This window comes from Aspergillus udagawae (genome assembly GCF_001078395.1).
Source record: "Aspergillus udagawae IFM 46973 DNA, scaffold_1, whole genome shotgun sequence".
Lineage (NCBI taxonomy): Eukaryota > Fungi > Ascomycota > Eurotiomycetes > Eurotiales > Aspergillaceae > Aspergillus > Aspergillus udagawae.
In genome coordinates this window covers 460,441-480,635 of record NW_025091264.1, presented here as the reverse complement: position 1 = coordinate 480,635, position 20,195 = coordinate 460,441, and the positions used below count along the sequence as shown (strand labels likewise).

Genomic DNA, 20,195 nt, shown 5'->3' with positions numbered 1-20,195 from the left:
CCATGGATAGATAGTGCAGTCATGGTTATATTAATAACTTCTTGGGCTGCATCTTGCAGTGTGACTTCCTCCTTAATGACTTTGTCAAGGAGTTTAAACTCAAACAGAGTTTTTAATTTATTAGATGAAGTTTTCTTTCCCCATAGTAAGGATTACTAGTAAATCAAAGGAAATGGTGTTCTTAAGTAGACTGAAAGTACAGTTACGATGGAGGAATCTGAAAGTAGAATCTTTAACTGACTGATTAATAAAGGAAGGATGACTACAAAGCCACCTCTGCCTCCTCGCAGGTATAGGCAAGCTCTTTACAGTGCTAGCTCCGGCAAATCTACTGTGAAGAATATACCACTCTGGAATCAAGCAGTTCAATTCAAGGTATTCGTTTCTTGGCGCGAAGTTGACAAAACAATGCCTTTGTCCAGGAAGAGTTCATTTGCTATTCAGGGATTGATGCCATCCCTAGTCTTTTGTACCGCCCATGACCCGTTTCCTCACCTCGTTGGAAGACGGTGTATTAGGTTTTATGCTCGGCCCAGAAGACTGCTCCTCAAACCCACCTTTCCGTAAAACAGTTTGTGCGCCCTTCTCGGTCTCATGGACTAATTGAGGGTTGGCAGTGCTAGTTTCAGTAGACTCAGAGCCACCCTTGAAAGCACCGAAACGACTGCTATAACGCTTCTCAACCAAAAGCTGAAGCTCTTTTGGCGCCATCGAACCAACCAGCTGCGCCGAATTTCCTTTAGAAAGCGCCTTTTTGACATCGAATAGATCCGCTAGAGTAGTCACCACTACCTGATCACTCTCACCATCAGCAACGACCTCGCCAACTCTGAATATCTTCTGACGGGAAACGTCGCTAGCCACTTGGCACACGTCGAGACACTGCTTCGATATTTTAAAATCTTCCTGCAGCCGCGATCTCTCATGGTTGTCTCTAGGGTCTCCGTTCATGACTAATAAATTTAGTCGTTTCTGAAAATGGTTGACGATCTCCGCCAAGCTCTTTTGGTTCTCATCCAGAGCTTCGCGCGCGAGCCGCTGCACTTCGAAGCGCTCTTGCACGGCATCTTCATCGGCAGCGTTTTGGGAGAAGTCTTGGAGTAGAATGGACTCTCGATTGGTCAATGATTCGATATAGGACCTTGCGTCTTCACAAATGCGAAGGCATTGCTTGGTAACTGCTCTCTCGTCTTTCAGATCTACGTCTCCACTCGAATTATCCCTATTTTCAGTGCTAAGTTGCGCTAATTTCTCGTCAATGCGCTGTAGATAGACCTTAAGATTGTATGACGTGTCCTTGATCATTTCGTTATACTCTTCAAGGACTTTGTGGGAGACTTTAGATGTACGCCTTGGAGGATGTTAGCAAGATTTGAAGTAGACAGGGAATTGCAACTAACATCGTAATAATACCTAGGCCGACTGAGATCGTGGCTTTATACCCTGCGATTTTATCTATAAAGTCGTTCATATCGCCCCTCATGAATTCCATTCTTTTCCAATCTCGAAAGCCTGTCTTTGACTTTCCACTGAAAACTTTCATAGAGTCCTCAAACTCGCGGCATAGTCGGCCGCATCGACCAACCGGACCTTCGAGAAGCGCCAGTACTGATGCGTCGGAATCGACCGCGTCTTTCAATGCATCAAGAATCCTGAGGAGATCTTCAAGCTCAGCTTGGAGTCTGTGTAAAGTTTTGTCGCGTTCTCTGAAGCGTCTGACAGTTTCCCGGAGCGAGTTTGTCGACTCAATGACGGCAGTAATAATAGCTACCACTGAGACAGTAATGCTTAAGGGGTCGGCCATTTCTATCGCTCACTGCGAGGTTTCTGTAATATTTGATGGCAAAGAGGGAGCAAGAAGAGCAGAAGTGAATGGTTGTAGCTGAAGTGGGGTGGGGCGAAGTTCAAATATTGCTGGCATCTACTGCCTGGCTATCAACCACTGTTACCCTTCAGCCTCCGTATTGGCTGAAGTTAGCGCCGTGTCCGCACTAAATTTGTGAGAGTCTCCTATCACATCGGCCAGCGCCAATCTACTTAGTAGGGTTATTCTAGGTGTTAAAGTCCCTGTACTGAGGGCTGGATTGTTAACCCGCCACTGAACCTTCTTAATGTCCGCAACGGAGCTGTGGGGACGTGGAGTGTATGGCAGGTTAATATTATCTTATCTCTAGGAGCTTACTTTAGCACCAGATTAGGGGTACTTTGTTATCACCTTTGCCTAGGTCAACTTTGCTAAATGCCCACTACATTTTAACTTGAGACTAGGGCGAAAGCTAGACCTATAGCTATCAGGCTATGGATGACACACTCAACCAGCTCTACCTTGGCTAGCCCTAACATATGTGCAAATCTATATTACATTAATAACAACAGTTAATTTTGGCCTGGCCAACAAAGACTAAAGTATATTAGGGAAGGCAAGGCAACTGTTACTCCACCAGGATATAGAGCTATTATGCTACTGTTCATACTGGTTCATAGAACCTAAACTAAGAAACTCCTAATAAAGGAAACCAACAGGTCTATATAATTAGTCTAGCCATACCTTAGCATCACCTAGTTCTTTCTCCTCATTTTCACTATGAGTAACACAAGTATTATATTTAGTTACTCAAAATAGGTTACCAGCTCTTGGAGAAATGAGTTGCATTAGGGGTGTTAAAGAAATAGTAGGACTCCCAGAGGATGGGAGTATGCAGAATAAAGCCTACACACAAGTATAGATGAAGGGGAGAATAGCACTTCATCTAGAGAGATTTGACGCACATCGGCAACTAGCTTCAGATATATCTAAAGATCCCTGTCCTTGTTCCACATCATTCTTGGTAATGCTCTTCGTATCACAGTTCATACGAGCAGGCACGGACGTGATTTTGTAATGAGAAGTATATAATCCTCGTAGCGATAGCCTTCAATTGCTAGCTAATAAAGCAGGAAAGCAAGACCATCAATGCCGCCAGGAATGAGGTGAACGGGTTTGAAGCAATGTCTGTCCTGCTGGATGATTACGGAGATAAGCTCGAGATTACTGAAGAGGTGATCAAGGCTGTAGCAGGAAATGAGCGGAGTGGAGCTGAGCTATCCTTTTAGCGCAAGGGAACCTATTGATAGATAATCACATAGTTTGGTTAGAGTGCACTAACTGAAGACTTGGTTGGACAGAGCTTGAGCTCGGACTCTAGATTCTGATAGTTGCCTGCATCACAGTAGAACTACAGTGAGCCTTTATAGAAAAAGACATCTTATCTCTGTGTTGAAGGATTTCGTTAATCACATCCTCACTATGCCGATTGATACTGCTCTTAGTTTATGGCATGTTTCAGACACAGGGGGTTGGACGTTTGGGTGGTACGTACCGCGAATATACGACCTGGATGTTGGGGAACTTCCCTTCCAACGGTTTTCGTACTCTTATGTCGTATGATTTTTCAGCAGCGGATTTAATAACACTGAACAATTCAAAATCATCATAAGCATCAACTGCCTTCTCCAGGACCTTTTCCTTGTCCAGTAAGGATGAGAAGATGAACCAGGTTGGCGTCATTGGGCGGCGGTGGCCAAGCTCATTCCAAATCCCCGGGACTCGTTCATCGTCCACCCGATAGACCGAAAGATCTGGGTGATCAGAAAACCCCCTAAAATCCCTCAAATCGCGGTCGCGGTACTTGTTAGCGTACACTCCAAGGGCGATTACGAGTGCATTGTCAGTCCTTTTGATGGATTCCCACTCCTGCTCATCCTCGAGGCTGCCAAAGTCAGCAGTGGAGCGAAATGTCAGATATAAGGACTTACTTATAGTACCTCTCCCGATCCATATTGAGGCTTTAATATGAATAGTTTCTGCACCAGGATGGAGAATAAACAAAATATCTCAAGCAATTGTACATTCAATAACCCGTTTAACAATATATAGTCAGAACCAAATTGGAGAGACTAGGAGCGGGGTCAAGGTGATGAGTGGGCAAAACACTTGTAGATAGCAGCCATGAAACTGGCCAGGCCCCTAGTCCTCCCTGCACTTTGAGAAGAAGCCATACCAGATATTCTCAGGTCTGAAGAAAGTGACCTCTCATCTGTTTTCCAATTTACGGCCCATGCTCAGCTGCGTCATATACAAACAGTTCAGATCTAAACTCGTGAATTCTGAACCAACACGTTCTTTCTCAAATCTAGTAGGACTTCAGCCATGCCAAAATAGGATCTCCTCAAGGCAGATAGAGAGATACTCGAACACAGCGTGACTGTTTACTGAGACGGATCTTTGAGATATCCACTCAATGTATGGGCCGCCAGGCGGAGCGCATATGCTCATTGAACGTTCAACTGAAGCTAAGTAACTTGGTAGTTATGTGATGGAAATGCATACTAGATTATGTTCCGTTACTAGCCTGCATCCGAGTGACCAATTGCGATTATGCTTCGCTATCCCAGTCGGGAAGCTGTCGCCAAGATTGCGGCACATATGTGGCAGACAACAGATGCTCGTGTTGGGAATTGCTTAGTTGTGAGGATGGCAAGGCTGTAACCTACTTTAAACTTGGGTAGCACTGCGATAGTGTGCACGAACCCCTTACATGGTTGCGATAGATTTACTGTAGAAATACCTAACTAATGGCGTTATTTACTAAAATCGAACCTTGGTGACTGGTGTTTGCCAGGTTTGCACATGGTAACACCAATGTAGTTAGACCATAACAGTGACTAGCTCCCTTCTCTTTGTACCTGATTAGGATCAAATAATTGATATCCAATTAACTACTGACGGCGAAGACAGTGTGCAGTGGTGGCTGCGAGGGAAAAGTCAACGCGGACGAAAGTGAACTTCAGCCTCTAATGATTTACTTTTTGCGAAAAGCCTCATATTCCTGGGATGTCTCATGCGCTTATCAGATATTCTTGTTGCGCTTGTATTTCCCCCTGTCTTCTAGCATGCATTCTCTGGCTCCTTGGGGTTTAGAGCAATCACTGTATCTCACATCCAGTTTCCCCTGCGAGGGGCAAGATTTCCGCAGCGTCGCGTAAACATCGTCATTACCAGTTTGTATTCCTGTGTGCTTGTCCTTGTATCTAACGAATCACAGCAGAGCGCCGAGCAGGCAGACGAATCACATAAAAGCTTCAGATATGCATAATAAAGCCTTAGGTCAATATCTACTGCCATGGCTGGACATTTTATATATAGCCCATATAGCGGGCTGTAAGCGCTGAAAAGTGGACGTTTCATACAGACATGATATGAGTGACTGTACCTATCGCAGTGAATGTCATTGCTGGTAGCCAGATCTATCTTGCCCAGTCCAGAAACCGCTTTGAGAGATGGTTTGGATTTGACGTAGTTGTCATAAATGCTCAGGGGACCATTGGCTAGCTCTAGGGATTCAGGAATCCCTCCTGCTTCCATCTCAATATATATTTCATCAACAGTCCCTCATCAATTGGTCCCTGTTGCCGCAGCGTCTCCGAATGCCTCCTGGCCTTGCCCGTATCCAAGACCAAACCGCCGCACGACATAGGCACGAAATAATGATCAAAGAACTCGATCAACTGCAACGCCGGATTATCACTCACACCGGCCCGGAACCTCCTGACGCGATCTACCCAAGTGTCATACGGCACGATACCTTCCTCACTAATTCCCAGCGCCCGTGCCAACATCCCAATCATCTCATTCCATTCCTGGCGAGACGGGTTATCGATATGGTAGATCAGATCTGTCGATATTTCGGTGAGGAGCAGTTCGCCCAGTGTAGCCGCTACATCGTTCACCGGATACCACGAGAGCGTACCCTCGAGGTCCGGCAGGAGCCGGAGCACCTGTGATGACTTGATCAGGAAGGGCATGTACTCGGTTGGATTCCAGTACCCGTTGGACGTCGAGCCGGCGATTTGGGCGACGCGGACGGCCATCGCGTGGAAGAATTCCGGATACTGATACAAAGTCTGAGCCAGCATTCGCTCGACGACGAGTTTCGCCTCTGCGTAGCCCGTTCCTGGGAGGGAGGCGATTGTGCCTGGTTCCTCCGGGACGAGTGGGGTTCCCGTCCAGAGTGGGTAATTGGCGATGACGGCGCTGGAGGAAACAAATTGGAAGCCGAGCTTGAAGGGGGCGGGGCGCAGCTCGACCACGTCCGTGCCGAGGGCGAGTAGGTTGCGGGCGGTCTTGAATTGCGTCTCGTAGGTGCGGATGGGTCGTGTCAGGCTCATGGGCCAAGCGCTGTGGACTATGTGGGTGACGGTGCGAGTGAGGTGGGTGTAGGTCTCAGGCGATAAGCCGAGGTGAGGTTTGCTGGTGTCGCTTTCAAGCACTTGGAGCTTCGACAGAGATGTCGCGTCGAGTGTGATCCCACGCATTTCGAGGGAGGCGCGCTGCCGTTGGGCTGCGTCGACGGTGCTGACCCGGTTGAGGCAGATGACAGTGCTTATGTCCGGGCGCCGGGCGAAATAGGCTACGATGTGGGAACCCAGACTGCCCGTGGCGCCGGTGACCAGCACACATTGTTTTGTGCTCGGGGATGAATTGCCCATGGCTGCGCGGGGCCGTGATGGGGGGACAAAGCCGTTGGTGTACTTGATGACATACTCGTCAATGATGGCGCCGCGCTCTGGGTCATCTGCGGTCAATTGGGATTCTGAAGTGGGATGCAAAGCAGGTTTCGGCGCTCGATCGTACCTGGTCCCAGAAGCATGAGCAATAATAAGGCGCTGGATATTGGCTTCCGGAAGGTCTCCGGCCGTCCAGTCGACATGGCCATATCCCACCGAGTGCAGCACTCGCTCCCAATAGCTGGCGGGCTGGAGGACATAACTTCGTCCGTCCTCGAACAGCCACCAACCCTCGATGAATCCGAAGACAAAATCCACCCAAGGCACCTGCTGCGTCATCTCGAGCATGACCAGGAAGCCTTCCGGCTGCAGGATCCGATGCAGGTTCTTTAGGGAGACGGCCAGATCCCTCGTGGCGTGGACACAGTTAGTGGCGAGGACGATGTGCTGGCTTTCGAGCAATTTCGCGTCCGGCTCGGTTTCCATGTTCAGTACCTTGAACTCCATGAACGGATATTGCTTGAAGCGCTTGCGTGCAGCAGCGATCAGTGAGCCAGAGATGTCGGTCATGGTATACTTGACGGGGACACCGAGTTTAGCGAGCAGGGGCACAATCTTGCTTGTTGTGCCTCCAGTCCCCGCGCCAATTTCGAGGATACAGATGGGCGCTCCCGTCCGCGGAAGTTGACCGAGCAGCTGTAGTAGAAAGTCGGCAAGTTGCTGGATCCAGACGGTATTGATAGGTGATTTGGCATACATCTCCGACGCGATCTCGCGGGCTTCAGGAGTGCCGAAGACCAGCTGCAGACCATCCTCCTTGCCCGTAATCAAGTCTGCAAACTTGGCTCCCACCAGAGCCGTGAGCCTGTGTTCGGCGGCGTGAACTGGCTCGTCGTGCAGGAGCTTTGCGAGTAGTGCCTCCGCCGAGATGGCGGGTGGCGCAACAGCGGTGCGCGTGATTTCCGCGCCGTTGATATCGATCAGGCGCGCCTCCGTTTCCAGAAGGCCATAGATCAGGTTCATAAACTTTGCATGCTTGGGGTGGTATGGAATGGGCTCGAGGCGTTGGCCGGGCGCTGCGGACCGGATAGAGCAGCCCAGTTGCTCGAATGCGTCAACGATATATCTGATACAGAGCTCAGTGGATCTCGGCATGACCTCTTTGTAATAGTTTGCGAGGCGGCCCTTGACGATGGCGTCGTCCGTAGTCCATTTGAAATCACTGAAGGTGTCTCGGACCCTGGATGTCGTGAACGTGGCGTGGCCGTCGTTACCATTCGTATGGACACCATTTCGGTCAACTCCGTTAATGCCATTGACTCCATTGACTCCATTGACTCCATTGACTCCATTGACTCCGTTGGCACCATTGGTACCGTTGACGTGAACAGTACCATTTGTGCCAGCAGCGGCTTCTGCTGACACTTCGTCCGCATCATCATCATCATCACCAAGCCCTAGCGTAGACTGAATGCACCTAACCAGGCTCTTAAAGTCGGTCAGTTCCATCAGCTGCTCATTCTGAAGCGTGCATTTAAATGCAGCCTGTACCTCGCGTACCAGCTCCATTGCCATGAGAGAATCAATGCCCAGCTCAATCAGGTCGGAGTCGTTCTGAATCTCTTCGGGTTCCAGCCCGGACAGATTGCAGATTATTTCGCGGGTTTTGACCCAGACGTCCCCTCCTGGCAGCTTGGCTGCTTTCTTCTTTACAGGTTCATTCACCGGCTCTGGATAGGATGGTGAAGCTGAGGGAGGGGACTCTCTGACGGGAGGAATTGATGAAGGAGTCATTGACACAGACAGAGGGATACCAGCAGAAGCAGGAGCAGGTGTCTGCTCGGCGGCACGGCTTAAAACTTTTCGAATAGATTCCATTGGTACCTTCTGATACGAGAGGCCCAGAATCGCTTCGACCAATGATCCATCGCGAGGATCAAACGCAAACACGTCGCTGACATACTTAGTCTCAGACTCCTGGTGGTGAACCGCGAAGACCTCCCAGTGATCTGACAGCGCAGACGTTGTACCCAGCCGGGGCCTACGAATCCATCTGGAGATCCCATCGCAGACAAAGATGCCGCGGTCATCCAGATCCGACGAGTGGGTCATCAAGTTGACAAAGATACCAGCGACCTGGCAGAAGCACTCGGTCAGAACGGGGTCGATCCACGCTTCCTCCTGGTAGGATTTGATGACCTGGCCAGCTGACTCGTTCTCTGTTCCTGCGATCTTGGTAACGCGGCGGAACGGTTTCCCGTATTTTACCACCTGCTCGAAGGCCCGGTAGATGTTCCGTCCCTGCAGGACTTCATCAGCATGACCACCATGAAGGAGACGTGCACAGCGCTTCTGGCCGCTCAGGCGAGCCAAGTTCTCGTAGTCGACCGTAAGTTGAGGGTCACTCGCTGGTCGGAAATCTATCGTTCCAGAACTGAACTCTGAGTCTTCCGAATGGAGCCGCCAGTCCCAGGTGAGACCCTTGTCGTCTCTAGAAAACACGTCGAGGTACACATCGCCAGAAGGATGGGCGAGGAGTGCATTGTGGTAGGATACACCCCGGATCTCCGGCTGGAACTTGAACTTGTCGAAATCCGGCCGGAGATTCATCAGCGCGTCCAGGGCGATCTGTAGCTGGAGAATGCCTGGGGCAACGGCAGCTGTGTTAGCGACGACACTGGCGGAGGTTGGCTGTTGAAATTGGTCTACCCCGGTGTTCACGCGGAATCGCGCGGACTGGTGTGACGGGTCCTGATAGCTGAGGAAGGTTGTCAGGCCCTTGGCCACGTCAGGATGTTGCAAAGGCTCGGCAGCTGAAACATCAAGCTTCGGGGGCTCTTGCAAGTGCATCCAATGTCGTGACTTCTCGAATTGGTACGGCGGGAGAATGACGGGGGTATAATCGGGTGTCTGTCTGGCATGGTGGGCCCAGAAGGATATGTTCAGGCCTTCCTTCCACAGCTTTATCGTCGTGTCAACTAGGCTTTGGATGGAAGAGGATTCACCGGTTATGTTGACGGGCTGGAAATGATGTTGTGAAGTCGAATTGCCCAGGGCGCGGCTCGCCATATTGGTCACAGTAGAGTTCGACCCAGCCTCGAGCCAGATGGCGGACGGGAAGTCCTTGGCCAGTCGCTGGACTGCGTGATTGAAGAACACCGGGTTCCTCAGGTGCTGAGCGATGAAGTTGCCTGCTGGTTGGCCGGTAGTTCTTAACTCGGTTGCTTGTTCGACGCGAATTGCGGGCTCGTTAAACGTAATCTCTTGACCGAGTGCTTCGAGGTCACCAATGAGCGGATCGACGAGGGAGGAATGGAAGGCGTTGGTGACACTCAGCCTCTTTGTCTTCATGCTAGAGAAAGCAGGACTTGTTTTTGCCAGTTCCTGGGTGAGTTCAATGCATTTTGTTGAGCCAGCCAGCGTGAACAGCCTGGGACCATTGTAACAAGCGATGGAGACATCAAAGTCGATATCTGACGTCTTTTTTGACAAGGAGATCAAGGCTTGCACATCCGTCAAATCCGCCTCAACGGCGAGCATGGCTCCTTTCTCCGCGCCCCAGCTATCCTGGATGAGACGCGCACGACCAGAAACCAACTTGAGCGCATCCTTAAGCGAATAAACCCCCGCGACGCACAATGCCGTCAACTCGCCAAAACTGTGTCCCACCACAGCGGCGATTTGGACGCCGGACTCAACCCACAGTTTGGCGCAGGAATACTGCGTGGCAAAAAGCATTGTTTGAAGCTTGACTGTGTCTTGTATGGGAGATATCTGGAAGATGTCGGGATAGATGCTGTTCAGACCCAGAGAGATACATACGGCGTTGCACTCGTCAAGATGGGCTTTCAGGGCAGTGATCTGGTAATAAAGATTTTCTGACAGACCTACAAACGTGGAAACCTGCCCGCCGAAGCAAAGAATCACCGGACGGCCAGGCGGCGATTGAATTTCCGCTGTGCTTTTTTCTGCTTGCTCGAAAGCAAGCAGCTTCTGGTCCAGGTCGGTAGCGGACGAAGCTTTCAGGATCAGAGCATTGGGAAGATTGCGGTTGGACTGGCGTGCCAGCTGAAAGGCCAGATTGCGTGCAGTCATGTTCTTGTTTGAACTGGCGTATTGCTGCAGGAATCCCCTAAACTTGATAATGTAGGCCCGAAGACTCTGGGAGTCGTGCCCACAGAACCAGAATGGGAAGCTTACACTGTCTGCCGACACGAGAGCAGTCTTCGAAGAAGCATCAAATCTAGCCCCCGGTCCCTGAGTAACGACTATGGAAGCGTTTGAGCCAGAGGCCCCGTAGTTGTTGATCAGTGCTGCGCGGAAGCTCACATCCCAACGCTTCCCTCTTGTCGGGATGTCAATCATGTCCTGTGGAGCAACTTGCAGTGCAGGGTTGATGGAAGTAAAGCTGGCCTGCGGCGGGATGAAGCCTTCGTGGATCATGAGCAGGACCTTCACCAGGGAGATGATCCCGGAGGCAAACTCCGTATGGCCAAGGAGTCCCTTGACCGACATCAGTGAGAGCACATCTGAGCGAATTGAGCCGCCTAGTGTTCTTTTGATCGCTGCATATTCCGCCGGATCGCCGACCGGGGTCCCTGTGCCATGCGCCTCGACGACCGAGATAGCTTGAGGCGGGAGTCTGGCTTGTTGAACGATATCCTCAAAGAGCTCTGACAATGAGTCTGTGTTGGGGACGGTGATCGGGGTGCAATTCTGATTTTGATAAACTTTTGTGCTCGCAATCACCCCGAGCACTTGATCACCATCCGCAATGGCGGACGACAATTTCTTGAGGTAGACCACGCCGGCCCCTTCCCCTCGGCAATATCCGTCTGCCGCGGCATCAAATGGCTTGCACTGGCCTGTCGGGCTCAAGAAGGAAGCGCCAGCCAGATTATGGAACCAGTCCGGGTGGGTGAGGACGTTGACACCACCGGCCAACGCACTGGTACATTCTCCGTGAAGGATCGAGCGACAGGCCTGGTGGACCGCAACACCTGAGGACGAACAGGCCGTGTCGATAGTCACACTGGGACCCGTCCAGCCAAAGTAGTGACTCACTTTTCCCGCGACGAAACTTCGCAGGTTTCCCGTGGCAGAATAAGCATTCGCTGGGTAGCAGGCGATGTTCCGGTCATAGTCGACATTGCCGATCCCGATATAGCATCCAACATGCCTGCTCGCTGGTGCCCCTTGGGCTCTGAAATAACCTGACTGCTCCACAGCCTGGTATGCCAACTGCATGATCAACCGATGTTGTGGGTCAGCGGATGCCATTTCGCGCGGACTCTTCTTGAAGAATTTGTGATCGAAGGCGTCATAGTCCGCGATGAAGTTGCCGTACCATTTGCGGTTAGGATCCGGCTCCCTAAACGCAGTCTGCATGGAGAATCGCTCCAAGGGCACCTCCGTGTGCTGGGACTGGCCGCTGGTGAGGATCTTCCAATATCCGTCGAGATCGTCAGCCCCTGGGACAAGGCAGGCCATGCCGATGACAGCCACCCGATCATCCGGGAGTTCATCCAGGCTCTGACCTAGAAGCTGCGCAGGCAGCGGAGAAGTCGACAGATCAACGTCCGTGAGCTGGAATAACTGAGAGCCCAGCTTCCTTGTCATGGTGGGTGGCGTGCACCGCTCTGGGCCAAAGCATATGAACGTGGCACCTCCGGCCTCCAGATGGGATGAGTAGACGCGGGTAAAGTTCTCCAGCCACTGCGACGGCTTCAGCAGGATTTCCCGCAATGCAATCTCATGGAGACTGCCGCCTTTGCTCAAAATGCTGGGCAGGAGCATTTCGGAAGGATCGGGGAACTGGAACTCGGCATGGCTGCTACAGAACGCAATGAGTCGCTCTGCATCTGCTGCATGTCCGGACCAGTGAAATCTCCCGGATAGCGCAACGTCGAACACATGCAAGCCAGAGTCCTTCATTTGCTGAACCAGGTTGGCAGCCTCTCGCTGAGAGACAGTGACGGTCGATCTCTTCTCGTCAACATGAACAGATAAATATGCCTAAGCTTCGTAAGTATATGCTTTCTTGAATCTATAGTCTTCAGTGACCCACCTCAGGACACTCCTTTAAAACTCTAGACAGCGTAGCACGGGACTCAACACCATTCCAGGACACCGAGACTGACGTTGCAACACCATCTGAGTCAGGCGATAATTGCTCCGCATCCACCAGCGCGCCAGCAAGCATGGCAAGCCGGACTGCCACGGCGCCGTTCTTGTAAAGTTGAGCCAGGCTGGAGGAAGACGACACTGCAAACGCGCTGAGAATGCCGGTGCATAAGCCTAGCGTCTCAGCGGTCTCTGTGACGGACGCCGGGAATTCATCGGTCTCGCCGAGGTTCGGTAATGCCGCCGTGAGCAGGTTCGCATACTGTGTTAGCTGGGCGATCACTACTAAGGGGGAAAGAAGTATATTCGGTAATGGAAAGAGGGAGGCTGATATCTCTCCAGTCTGCAGCCCTTGGTTGAGGTTGCGTAGCAATTGGGCGCCGTTCAGGTGTTGCAACTTGGGAACATGGTGGATGAGGCTTTCCCAGACTTGCAACAGTTCCGATACGATGCTCAGAGCCCACTTAGCGCGCTGGTCGGCATGGAGATAAAGACGGAGCTGATGGAAGAATTTTGCATCCAGTGCAAGTGCTTGAGGGCCAAATAGGAACACCTTGGGCTTCTGGCGAGAATGTGCGGTCATGTTGAGACAAGACTCGAATGAAATTGTAGATACACGGCCGTAAACATCAGACGTGTGCCCTGATTGATTGATCAATTTTCTATCTCGCTATTAGACGGTGGTTCCAAGTATATTTACACAATCTTGTCGTTTCTGTTTCCGTTGCGACATGCACGTCTGTTCCTGCTGCAAGCAACGTGGCCGCCCTCGGCTGGTTTGCTGCGGATTCGTATACGTCCCTTGCCCTAGTCGCGTTCTGACTTACCTCCGAAAGAGGGCGGAATGCTAATTTCAGCATGTTACATTTCTAATATCAGCTGTCATCTACACTCGGCGGACGGCTGATCCTGCAAGTACCAGGTTGCGGTATAAGCTTGTGAAAGGAAATCTCCCGAGGGATACCAGGCGAGATGAAGGAGCCGAGAAAGGTATTCGATCATTTCATGGTCCTATCGGGTCCCGCATATGCTTTTAAAGGCTATCAGCAGATTCAGAACCTATGGCCCATTCATCCTTGTCCTTGAGATAATGTCCAGGGAAGCGATGAGGTTGCGGTATTGGTGGACTAGGCTTTTGTTTGAGAGAAGATCTAAGTTTGCAATTGTAGATATCTGGTCAATAATGCTCTCATCTAGAAGTCTAATCAAGTCTCCCTAGCCAGCTCGCGAATTTTCTGTGCCACAAGCGCCACATCTTTCAACTTGAGCGGCACCCGATGATCCCCATCCCATTGCACGACTCTCGCCGTCTCCCGAGCACAAAAGTCCTCAAACAACACCCGATGGCGCTCCAATCCTGGATCTCGTAGTCCATGCACATGCAAAGTAGGTGTACACAATATATCCCCTTTCCCCGCTCCCCGCCAAATAGCCCCGTTCGCGAATGTCGTATCCGTGATTTGCGCTGCGTCCGGCAACCCACAACAGCCTGTGACCCCCGAATCCACATCCAACGATACCAGCGGAGCCTGCCCGGCCAGAAGAACGCCGAAGCGGAATCTTGGAAGCGGGTCATTCTCAAAACCCCGCATCTGTTGTCGGTACAGCAAACTTGCGGCGACTTTCGCGCCCTGGCTGAACCCCAAGATGGCGATCCACTCACCCGTGTATCCAGCGCGGTCATCGTCATGGATTGCTGTGGAAAGGGATTCATCAATTGCAGCCACGGCGTCTTGGGGCGCGATTTCCGGGTGTTCCCGTCGCCAGCGGAGCCAGCGGCGGAAGGGGCCCCATTGGCTGTAGACCGCTAGAACGTCAGATCCGCAATTGGACGCGAAAGGCGCCTGGGCGAAGACAAAGCGGTATTCGGTCCGGAGGTGGTTGACGAGGGCTCTGCATTGGGCGCGGAAGATGCGCGCGTTCGTCCCGCCGCCGTGAAGACAGAGGATGCGGGGAAGATGCAAAGTTGGATTGGAGACTATGACAGGTTTGTCTGGCGCCATGGAGATATGCTATTTGACAGGCCCGTCCTTGTGATAATCTTATTATTGATTCTATTCTAAAGGTCTGAATGTCAAAAGGGCACTGGTTCATTTCATAACCAAGGCAATGTCTATATTTTACATAGTAGCACCTTGACGCCCTACTGGCGCTCTACTGAGCACGCGAAATCCAAGATAAGCAATAAGGAAGCAAGCCTATCCGAACAAGCCTTCTCGGTGGCTACCTACAGTTCACGATAAGATGTAGCCGGCAGCCACTAAGCCGCTGCGAGGCCTAAATGCCAGGGTTCGGGCCCTTTCCAGCCACATAAACCTACCGAATCGGCCCCTCACTCTCCGACAGAGAAGAGCAACGTGCCGAAATAGCCCAACATTTGTCGTGACTCGGATGATGGCGTGCGAAAGGAATAAAATGCCTGGATTCAGGGCGTCATGGCGACCATGCAAGTCAGCTAGCCAAACCATTAATCCCAATTACTCGAGAACCTCTAGAGAACTATACTATGCACTCCTCCTTCTACCTCCCCCTGGTCGATATCACCCCCTTCCTCGACGACCCCTCCAGCCCCGCGGCCCAGCAGGTCATCGACGATGTCCGTAGAGCCTGCCGATCTACGGGCTTCTTCCAGATGAAAGGCCATGGCGTGCCACTCAAACTCCAAAAATCCATCCTCGCCGCCGCCGCTAAATTCTTCGCCCTCCCGACGGAAACCAAACTCGCGCTGGACGCGCGCAAAAATGTCGGGTTCCGCGGGTACGACGTAATGGAAACCCAATCCTACGAGCTTGAGATCGGCGTACCCCAGGGCCAAGAGGCCCAAGTCGTCCGCGACATCAAAGAGGGCTTCTTCATCTCCAGCGACCTCCCCCTAGACCATCCGCGGGTGCGCGATGGCCGATTCTTGCAGGGGCCAAACGTCTGGCCGGACAAGGAGGTGCTGGCCCCGCAGGACTTCCGGGTTGTGCTGGAGGAGTACCTCAGCGAGATGCAGCGGTTGTCGCAGGTGGTGCTGTCGCTTGTGGCCGCGACACTGCCGTACGGCCCGCGAGTGTTTGACGAGCTGGATTCGGACGACCCAATGTGTTTGTTGCGTCTGCTTCATTATCCGCCGGACGGGGAACAGGCAAGACGGGAGAGGGGGCAGCTTGGGAGCGGTGAGCATACCGATTTCGGAACGCTGACGTTGCTGCTGCAGGATGAGCACGCGGGGTTGGAGGTGCAGGATCATGAGACGGGCGAGTGGCATGGAGTGCCACCGCAGGAGGACGTGTACATTGTCAACATGGCGGACCTGATGGAGATCATGACGAGCGGGGAGTATAGAAGTAGTTGGCATCGGGTTTTGAATCGAAACCCGGAGGATCGCTACAGTGTGGTTTTCTTTTACGATGGCAACCTGGATTATAAATTGCAGCCGCTGGATCCGGCGAAGAAGGTTGAGGAAGAAAATGTGCCTACAATTGAGGAACATGTCCGTCTGCGCTTAACGAGTAGCTACAGCATTGCGCAGAAGTGATATGAGATTGGCGTACGTTCGACATTGGCTAGCAATGCACATGTTACATTGACATTATTATTTGCATATTTCTCAGACCTCCGAGGTTGGAGTGCGGCAGGCTGATTTGCATGTAAAACACTTGGACACAGGACTGGACCTTGTATCAAACCAATCTGGATATTTTATAACCTAGCCTACAAATCAAGCTTGGAAACCAACAAGAGTATAAGCAAAACGGAAAACAGAGAACCCCAACTACAGACTATCTATTCCCCGATCAGAATGGGCTTCCGCTTCTCGCTGAACGCCTCCAACGCTGCATTGCGATCCTTGGTCATGAGAACGGAGTCGTATGCCGCATTCTCAACTGCCTCACAGCTATATGTCAACGCACTGATAGCCGCTCGCACGGCCAACGGCCCAGCATTGCATATATTCTCTGCCAACTGAAGTCCAGCCTCCAAGACCAGACCCTTCTGCGCCTCTTCATTACCGTCAATCCCCACGAGCCGATTACACAGTCCCATGGCAGCAGCCTCCTTCGCTGGCACTGACCTTCCCGTTAAGACCATGTCCAAAGCATTGGAGACACCAACGATATTGGGCAACCGGTACGTTCCCCCCGCGCCGGGAATAATTGCCAGCCTTGTCTCCGGCAACGCCACGACGGCATCAGCTGCAAAGACACGCAGGTGGCAGCACAGCGCCAGCTCAAGCCCCCCGCCCAGCGCCTTGCCCGAGACACACGCGATCGAGGGGACAGGCAGTGCTGCGAGCCGCGAGAACACGGCGCGAAGGCTCGTCAAGAAGGATTTCGTTTCGGATGGTGTCATTTGCTTCCTCTCTTTGAGGTCAGCTCCGGCACAGAAGATACCGTCGACCGCGCTGGCGATGATCAGGCCGCGCGTCTTGGTTGCGTGATATTCGTGGTGAATCTCTTCGATTTCGCTGCTAAGCTCGCGGAGCATTTGCCACGAAATGGCGTTTTTGGCATCCGGTCGGTGCAACCGGATGACTTTGATGGTACCGGCATGCGGTGCGAGGATGCGGGTTACCCTTAGTGTAGAGAGGGATTTTCCGTTGGAGGGGATGAGGCGGAGGTCAGTGAGCCTCTTGGTTGCCACATCGAGCGACGCCGGAGAGTGTAAACCATTGGGTCCGTCACTGGGTAGCTCAGTTGCAGGGGGAATATCTTTGTTTGAGAGGTCATTGGGAATGGGCGTGCTATCATGCTGACTGACAGGGTGCTGCTCATGCGCTACTGCTTCGACCTCCCCTTCGACCTCGGCTGGCTCTTTCTCCTGGACCTCAGCAACGGCAGGCTTATCTGCCGTGAACTGTGCAAATAGAGGATCGTCCCGCAGACACTGGATTGTGCTCTCCTGCTCCGTCACCATGAACTCGCAACTCCCATCCGGTACCCGGGGCAGTACGATGACAGCGCCTGCCTGAGTGCCCCTCGCCGGGAGGCGCAGCGCCTTGATATGGCCGTCATCAAAGACCGGTCCAAAGTTCATGGCGTGCAGGTCCATCTTGAACAAACTGGTCAGAATAATCCCCGATGTCGCCATGGACTCGAGAATGTTAAGCCGCGTATGGGCTTCGAGCGCCGTCCGCTCCGCGTACCCGACCAGATCCCGGAACTTGTCGCCTGTCAGGCCCCTGAGCTCGGTGCGCAAGGCCCGAGCCGCTGCGCCAAGTCCGGTCTCTGGATCTGCGAGCACAGACAGCGCAACTGATGACTTGGTCATGTAGATGACATTGCCAAAGTAGGGTTCGGTGATGTTGAGGTGCCGGCGGCAATCCACAGGCTGCGCGACGTAGGTGGTTGCATCCGCATCGAGGATGCCAGCGCGATGCCGAGCGACCATGATACTGCGCCAGATGAAGGCGGATATGGCGTCGTTGGTGGAAAACCAGTCTTCCGGGCCCTGGGAGGTGGCGGAGAGCACGTTTTTGAGCTGGGACAGGGCCATGGCGCTGATACGGAAGGTGTGGCAGGAATTTTCCACATTGTGAATCTGTGCATGGGCGTTGGACGGCGAAGATGTCCACGCGGCGTGGCGCTCGATGGCGCCGGGAATCCCCTGGCCCGACACGAAGGTGGTTCGGTCAGAGCGGTACACCTCAGTTCTCTGCTGAAGAGGGTGACCGGTCTCGCCGGACTGAGCCTTGCGGAGCTCTTCGGCGAAGATCTTGATGATCTCGGTCACCCCACGGCCGTCGGCTGCATTGTGGATGATGGAAACGACGAGGAGCAGGCCCCCCCGGATAAAATTTGCCTGGAAGCGGCAGACATCAACCCGTTCCGCCTTGAAGTATCCGACCTCCGGGAGGGGACAGAGCTGCTCGGTGTTTAGGAGATGTTGCGAGAAGTTGGCCTCGGCTAGGTCTGCAAAGCTGAGCTCATCCGACAGGTCCTTGACGATGAGGCGGGCGGCGCCTTCGGGGACGATGTTGCGAAGCCATGGCCGTCCTCCTTGGTCCGCCGAGAATGGAACAACAGAACCTGCGAGCAGTGGGAAGCGCTGGACGGTGTGGTGGAAGGCGATGTGGAGGTAATCGGTCAACTGCTCTCTGTCGGTGTTGACGGGGAGGGAAAAGCACAGGATGCGCTTCGAGTGCGTCGGTGGCAGTATCCTGTCCCAGTGAGAGATCTTAACCTCAAAGGGGGGACACTCCACAGTAAAGGTTTGTTCCATTTCAACAAGATTGTAGACTGGGCAAGATGTGAATGTATATTACAGTTGGAGTCGCGCACTCAAGGCGTGTCCCGGCTGAGCTGAGGTGTCTGCTCATTTATTGCCTCTCGTGTCCAGCATTCGATCACTGAGATGTCTTCGGCTGTATCTCCCAGCCTGTCCTCGACTGGCACTCTCATGCATGCATCTCGATCCTTGGTACCAAAGTTAATCCATCCACGTGTCGAGCAGGTACGGAATCAAGAGCTGCCGAAGTCCACGCGACGACGAGCTTGAAAAGTTGCTGACCCTTGTCGGGCACTTCATCGGCACTTGATTCGCCGTCGGCTCCTTGTTATCTTCCATTCTCATCTTCCTTTGCTGGATTCAACGGTTTGTCCGGGACACACTGCAGCCACTCGGGTCCTATCGATTCCCTGCACCTCATGCAGGCACCTGGTCCTATTGAGCAACAAAAACGTGGAAAGGATTCATCTGCCCTGCCAAAACGCAAAGTTGTTATCAGTCTTGATGTGTGAAACACAAGCTTGTTGTGATATATTACAAGAACGAGCCCGATCTTTGAGGCAGGCTGCCATTACAGGGCTCAGTCTTAGACTACCCAAAATGGAACAATATGGATCCCTAACTGGACCAGATGAGACCGGATACGGGTGGAAGAATACCCAGGTTACAGTGAAGATGAGCACCGCACCAGGCCTGGTCTTGAGTCAAAAACCTTAGCAGGTGGCAGGTTACGAGTTCAGTTGGCTGCGCCGCAGCAATACTACGGCCATACAGCTGGCTTTACAATTAATTGTACGGGCATGGTTGGTTAAGCAAGACGAGATTGCCCTGATAAGCCAAGTCCGCGTAATCCAACTAGTAAGCCACTATCAATATCCAATACCACTACACTAAAAAGGCGCTGGATGGTGTACTTCCTAGTCTATGGTATAAGACAATAAGCCACTGATATAAGCGTCTATTAGGGACGCCCCTTTTGCTTCCTTGAATTGAAATATCCTGATGCTGGATTCTTTAGCAACCAACACTAGAAAAATATATTTCTCTACCTAAACATTCCTAGGTATTACTCAAATCCTAGTTCTTGAGTTTCCTCCCAAAAATCACCTTTTTGTATTATTTCAGATACTATACAAATGCCTTCGAGAGGTACTCTGTAGTGTGGGATATAATTTACCACTCATGTAACCCCGTATTAGCCTGCAAAAGTACTCTTAAAAGTGGTCTACGGTGGGCAGGCAGTGGTGTGCACGGATCGTAGTGATCAGCATCGGATCCGCTTCCCCAAACTATAATAAAATACCCTAATATAAGGA

At 52.1% G+C, this 20,195-nt stretch overlaps 6 protein-coding genes across 6 annotated transcripts; 1 reads left to right on the top strand and 5 right to left on the bottom strand.

The window, feature by feature from the left end:
- Window positions 1–459: 459 nt before the first annotated feature.
- Aud_000138 (uncharacterized protein) lies at window positions 460–1,804 on the bottom strand (the record flags this gene model as incomplete). Its single annotated transcript, XM_043285654.1, has 2 exons — window positions 460–1,351; window positions 1,401–1,804. 2 exons carry the CDS (start codon window positions 1,802–1,804, stop codon window positions 460–462), a joined length of 1,296 nt encoding a protein of 431 aa, XP_043141589.1.
- A 1,518-nt stretch (window positions 1,805–3,322) lies between these two features.
- On the bottom strand, window positions 3,323–3,818 carry Aud_000137 (uncharacterized protein; the record flags this gene model as incomplete). The annotated part of the gene is made up of 2 exons (XM_043285653.1): window positions 3,323–3,749; window positions 3,796–3,818. The coding sequence occupies 2 exons, from the start codon at window positions 3,816–3,818 to the stop codon at window positions 3,323–3,325; spliced, it is 450 nt and encodes a 149-aa protein (XP_043141588.1).
- A 1,555-nt stretch (window positions 3,819–5,373) lies between these two features.
- On the bottom strand, window positions 5,374–13,252 carry Aud_000136 (type I iterative polyketide synthase; the record flags this gene model as incomplete). The annotated part of the gene is made up of 2 exons (XM_043285652.1): window positions 5,374–12,561; window positions 12,614–13,252. The coding sequence occupies 2 exons, from the start codon at window positions 13,250–13,252 to the stop codon at window positions 5,374–5,376; spliced, it is 7,827 nt and encodes a 2,608-aa protein (XP_043141587.1).
- A 622-nt stretch (window positions 13,253–13,874) lies between these two features.
- Window positions 13,875–14,672, bottom strand: Aud_000135 (uncharacterized protein; the record flags this gene model as incomplete). Its single annotated transcript, XM_043285651.1, has 1 exon — window positions 13,875–14,672. One exon carries the CDS (start codon window positions 14,670–14,672, stop codon window positions 13,875–13,877), a length of 798 nt encoding a protein of 265 aa, XP_043141586.1.
- A 503-nt stretch (window positions 14,673–15,175) lies between these two features.
- On the top strand, window positions 15,176–16,189 carry Aud_000134 (isopenicillin N synthase family dioxygenase; the record flags this gene model as incomplete). Its single annotated transcript, XM_043285650.1, has 1 exon — window positions 15,176–16,189. One exon carries the CDS (start codon window positions 15,176–15,178, stop codon window positions 16,187–16,189), a length of 1,014 nt encoding a protein of 337 aa, XP_043141585.1.
- Window positions 16,190–16,437: 248 nt separating this feature from the next.
- Aud_000133 (uncharacterized protein) lies at window positions 16,438–18,873 on the bottom strand (the record flags this gene model as incomplete). The annotated part of the gene is made up of 1 exon (XM_043285649.1): window positions 16,438–18,873. One exon carries the CDS (start codon window positions 18,871–18,873, stop codon window positions 16,438–16,440), a length of 2,436 nt encoding a protein of 811 aa, XP_043141584.1.
- Window positions 18,874–20,195: the final 1,322 nt, after the last annotated feature.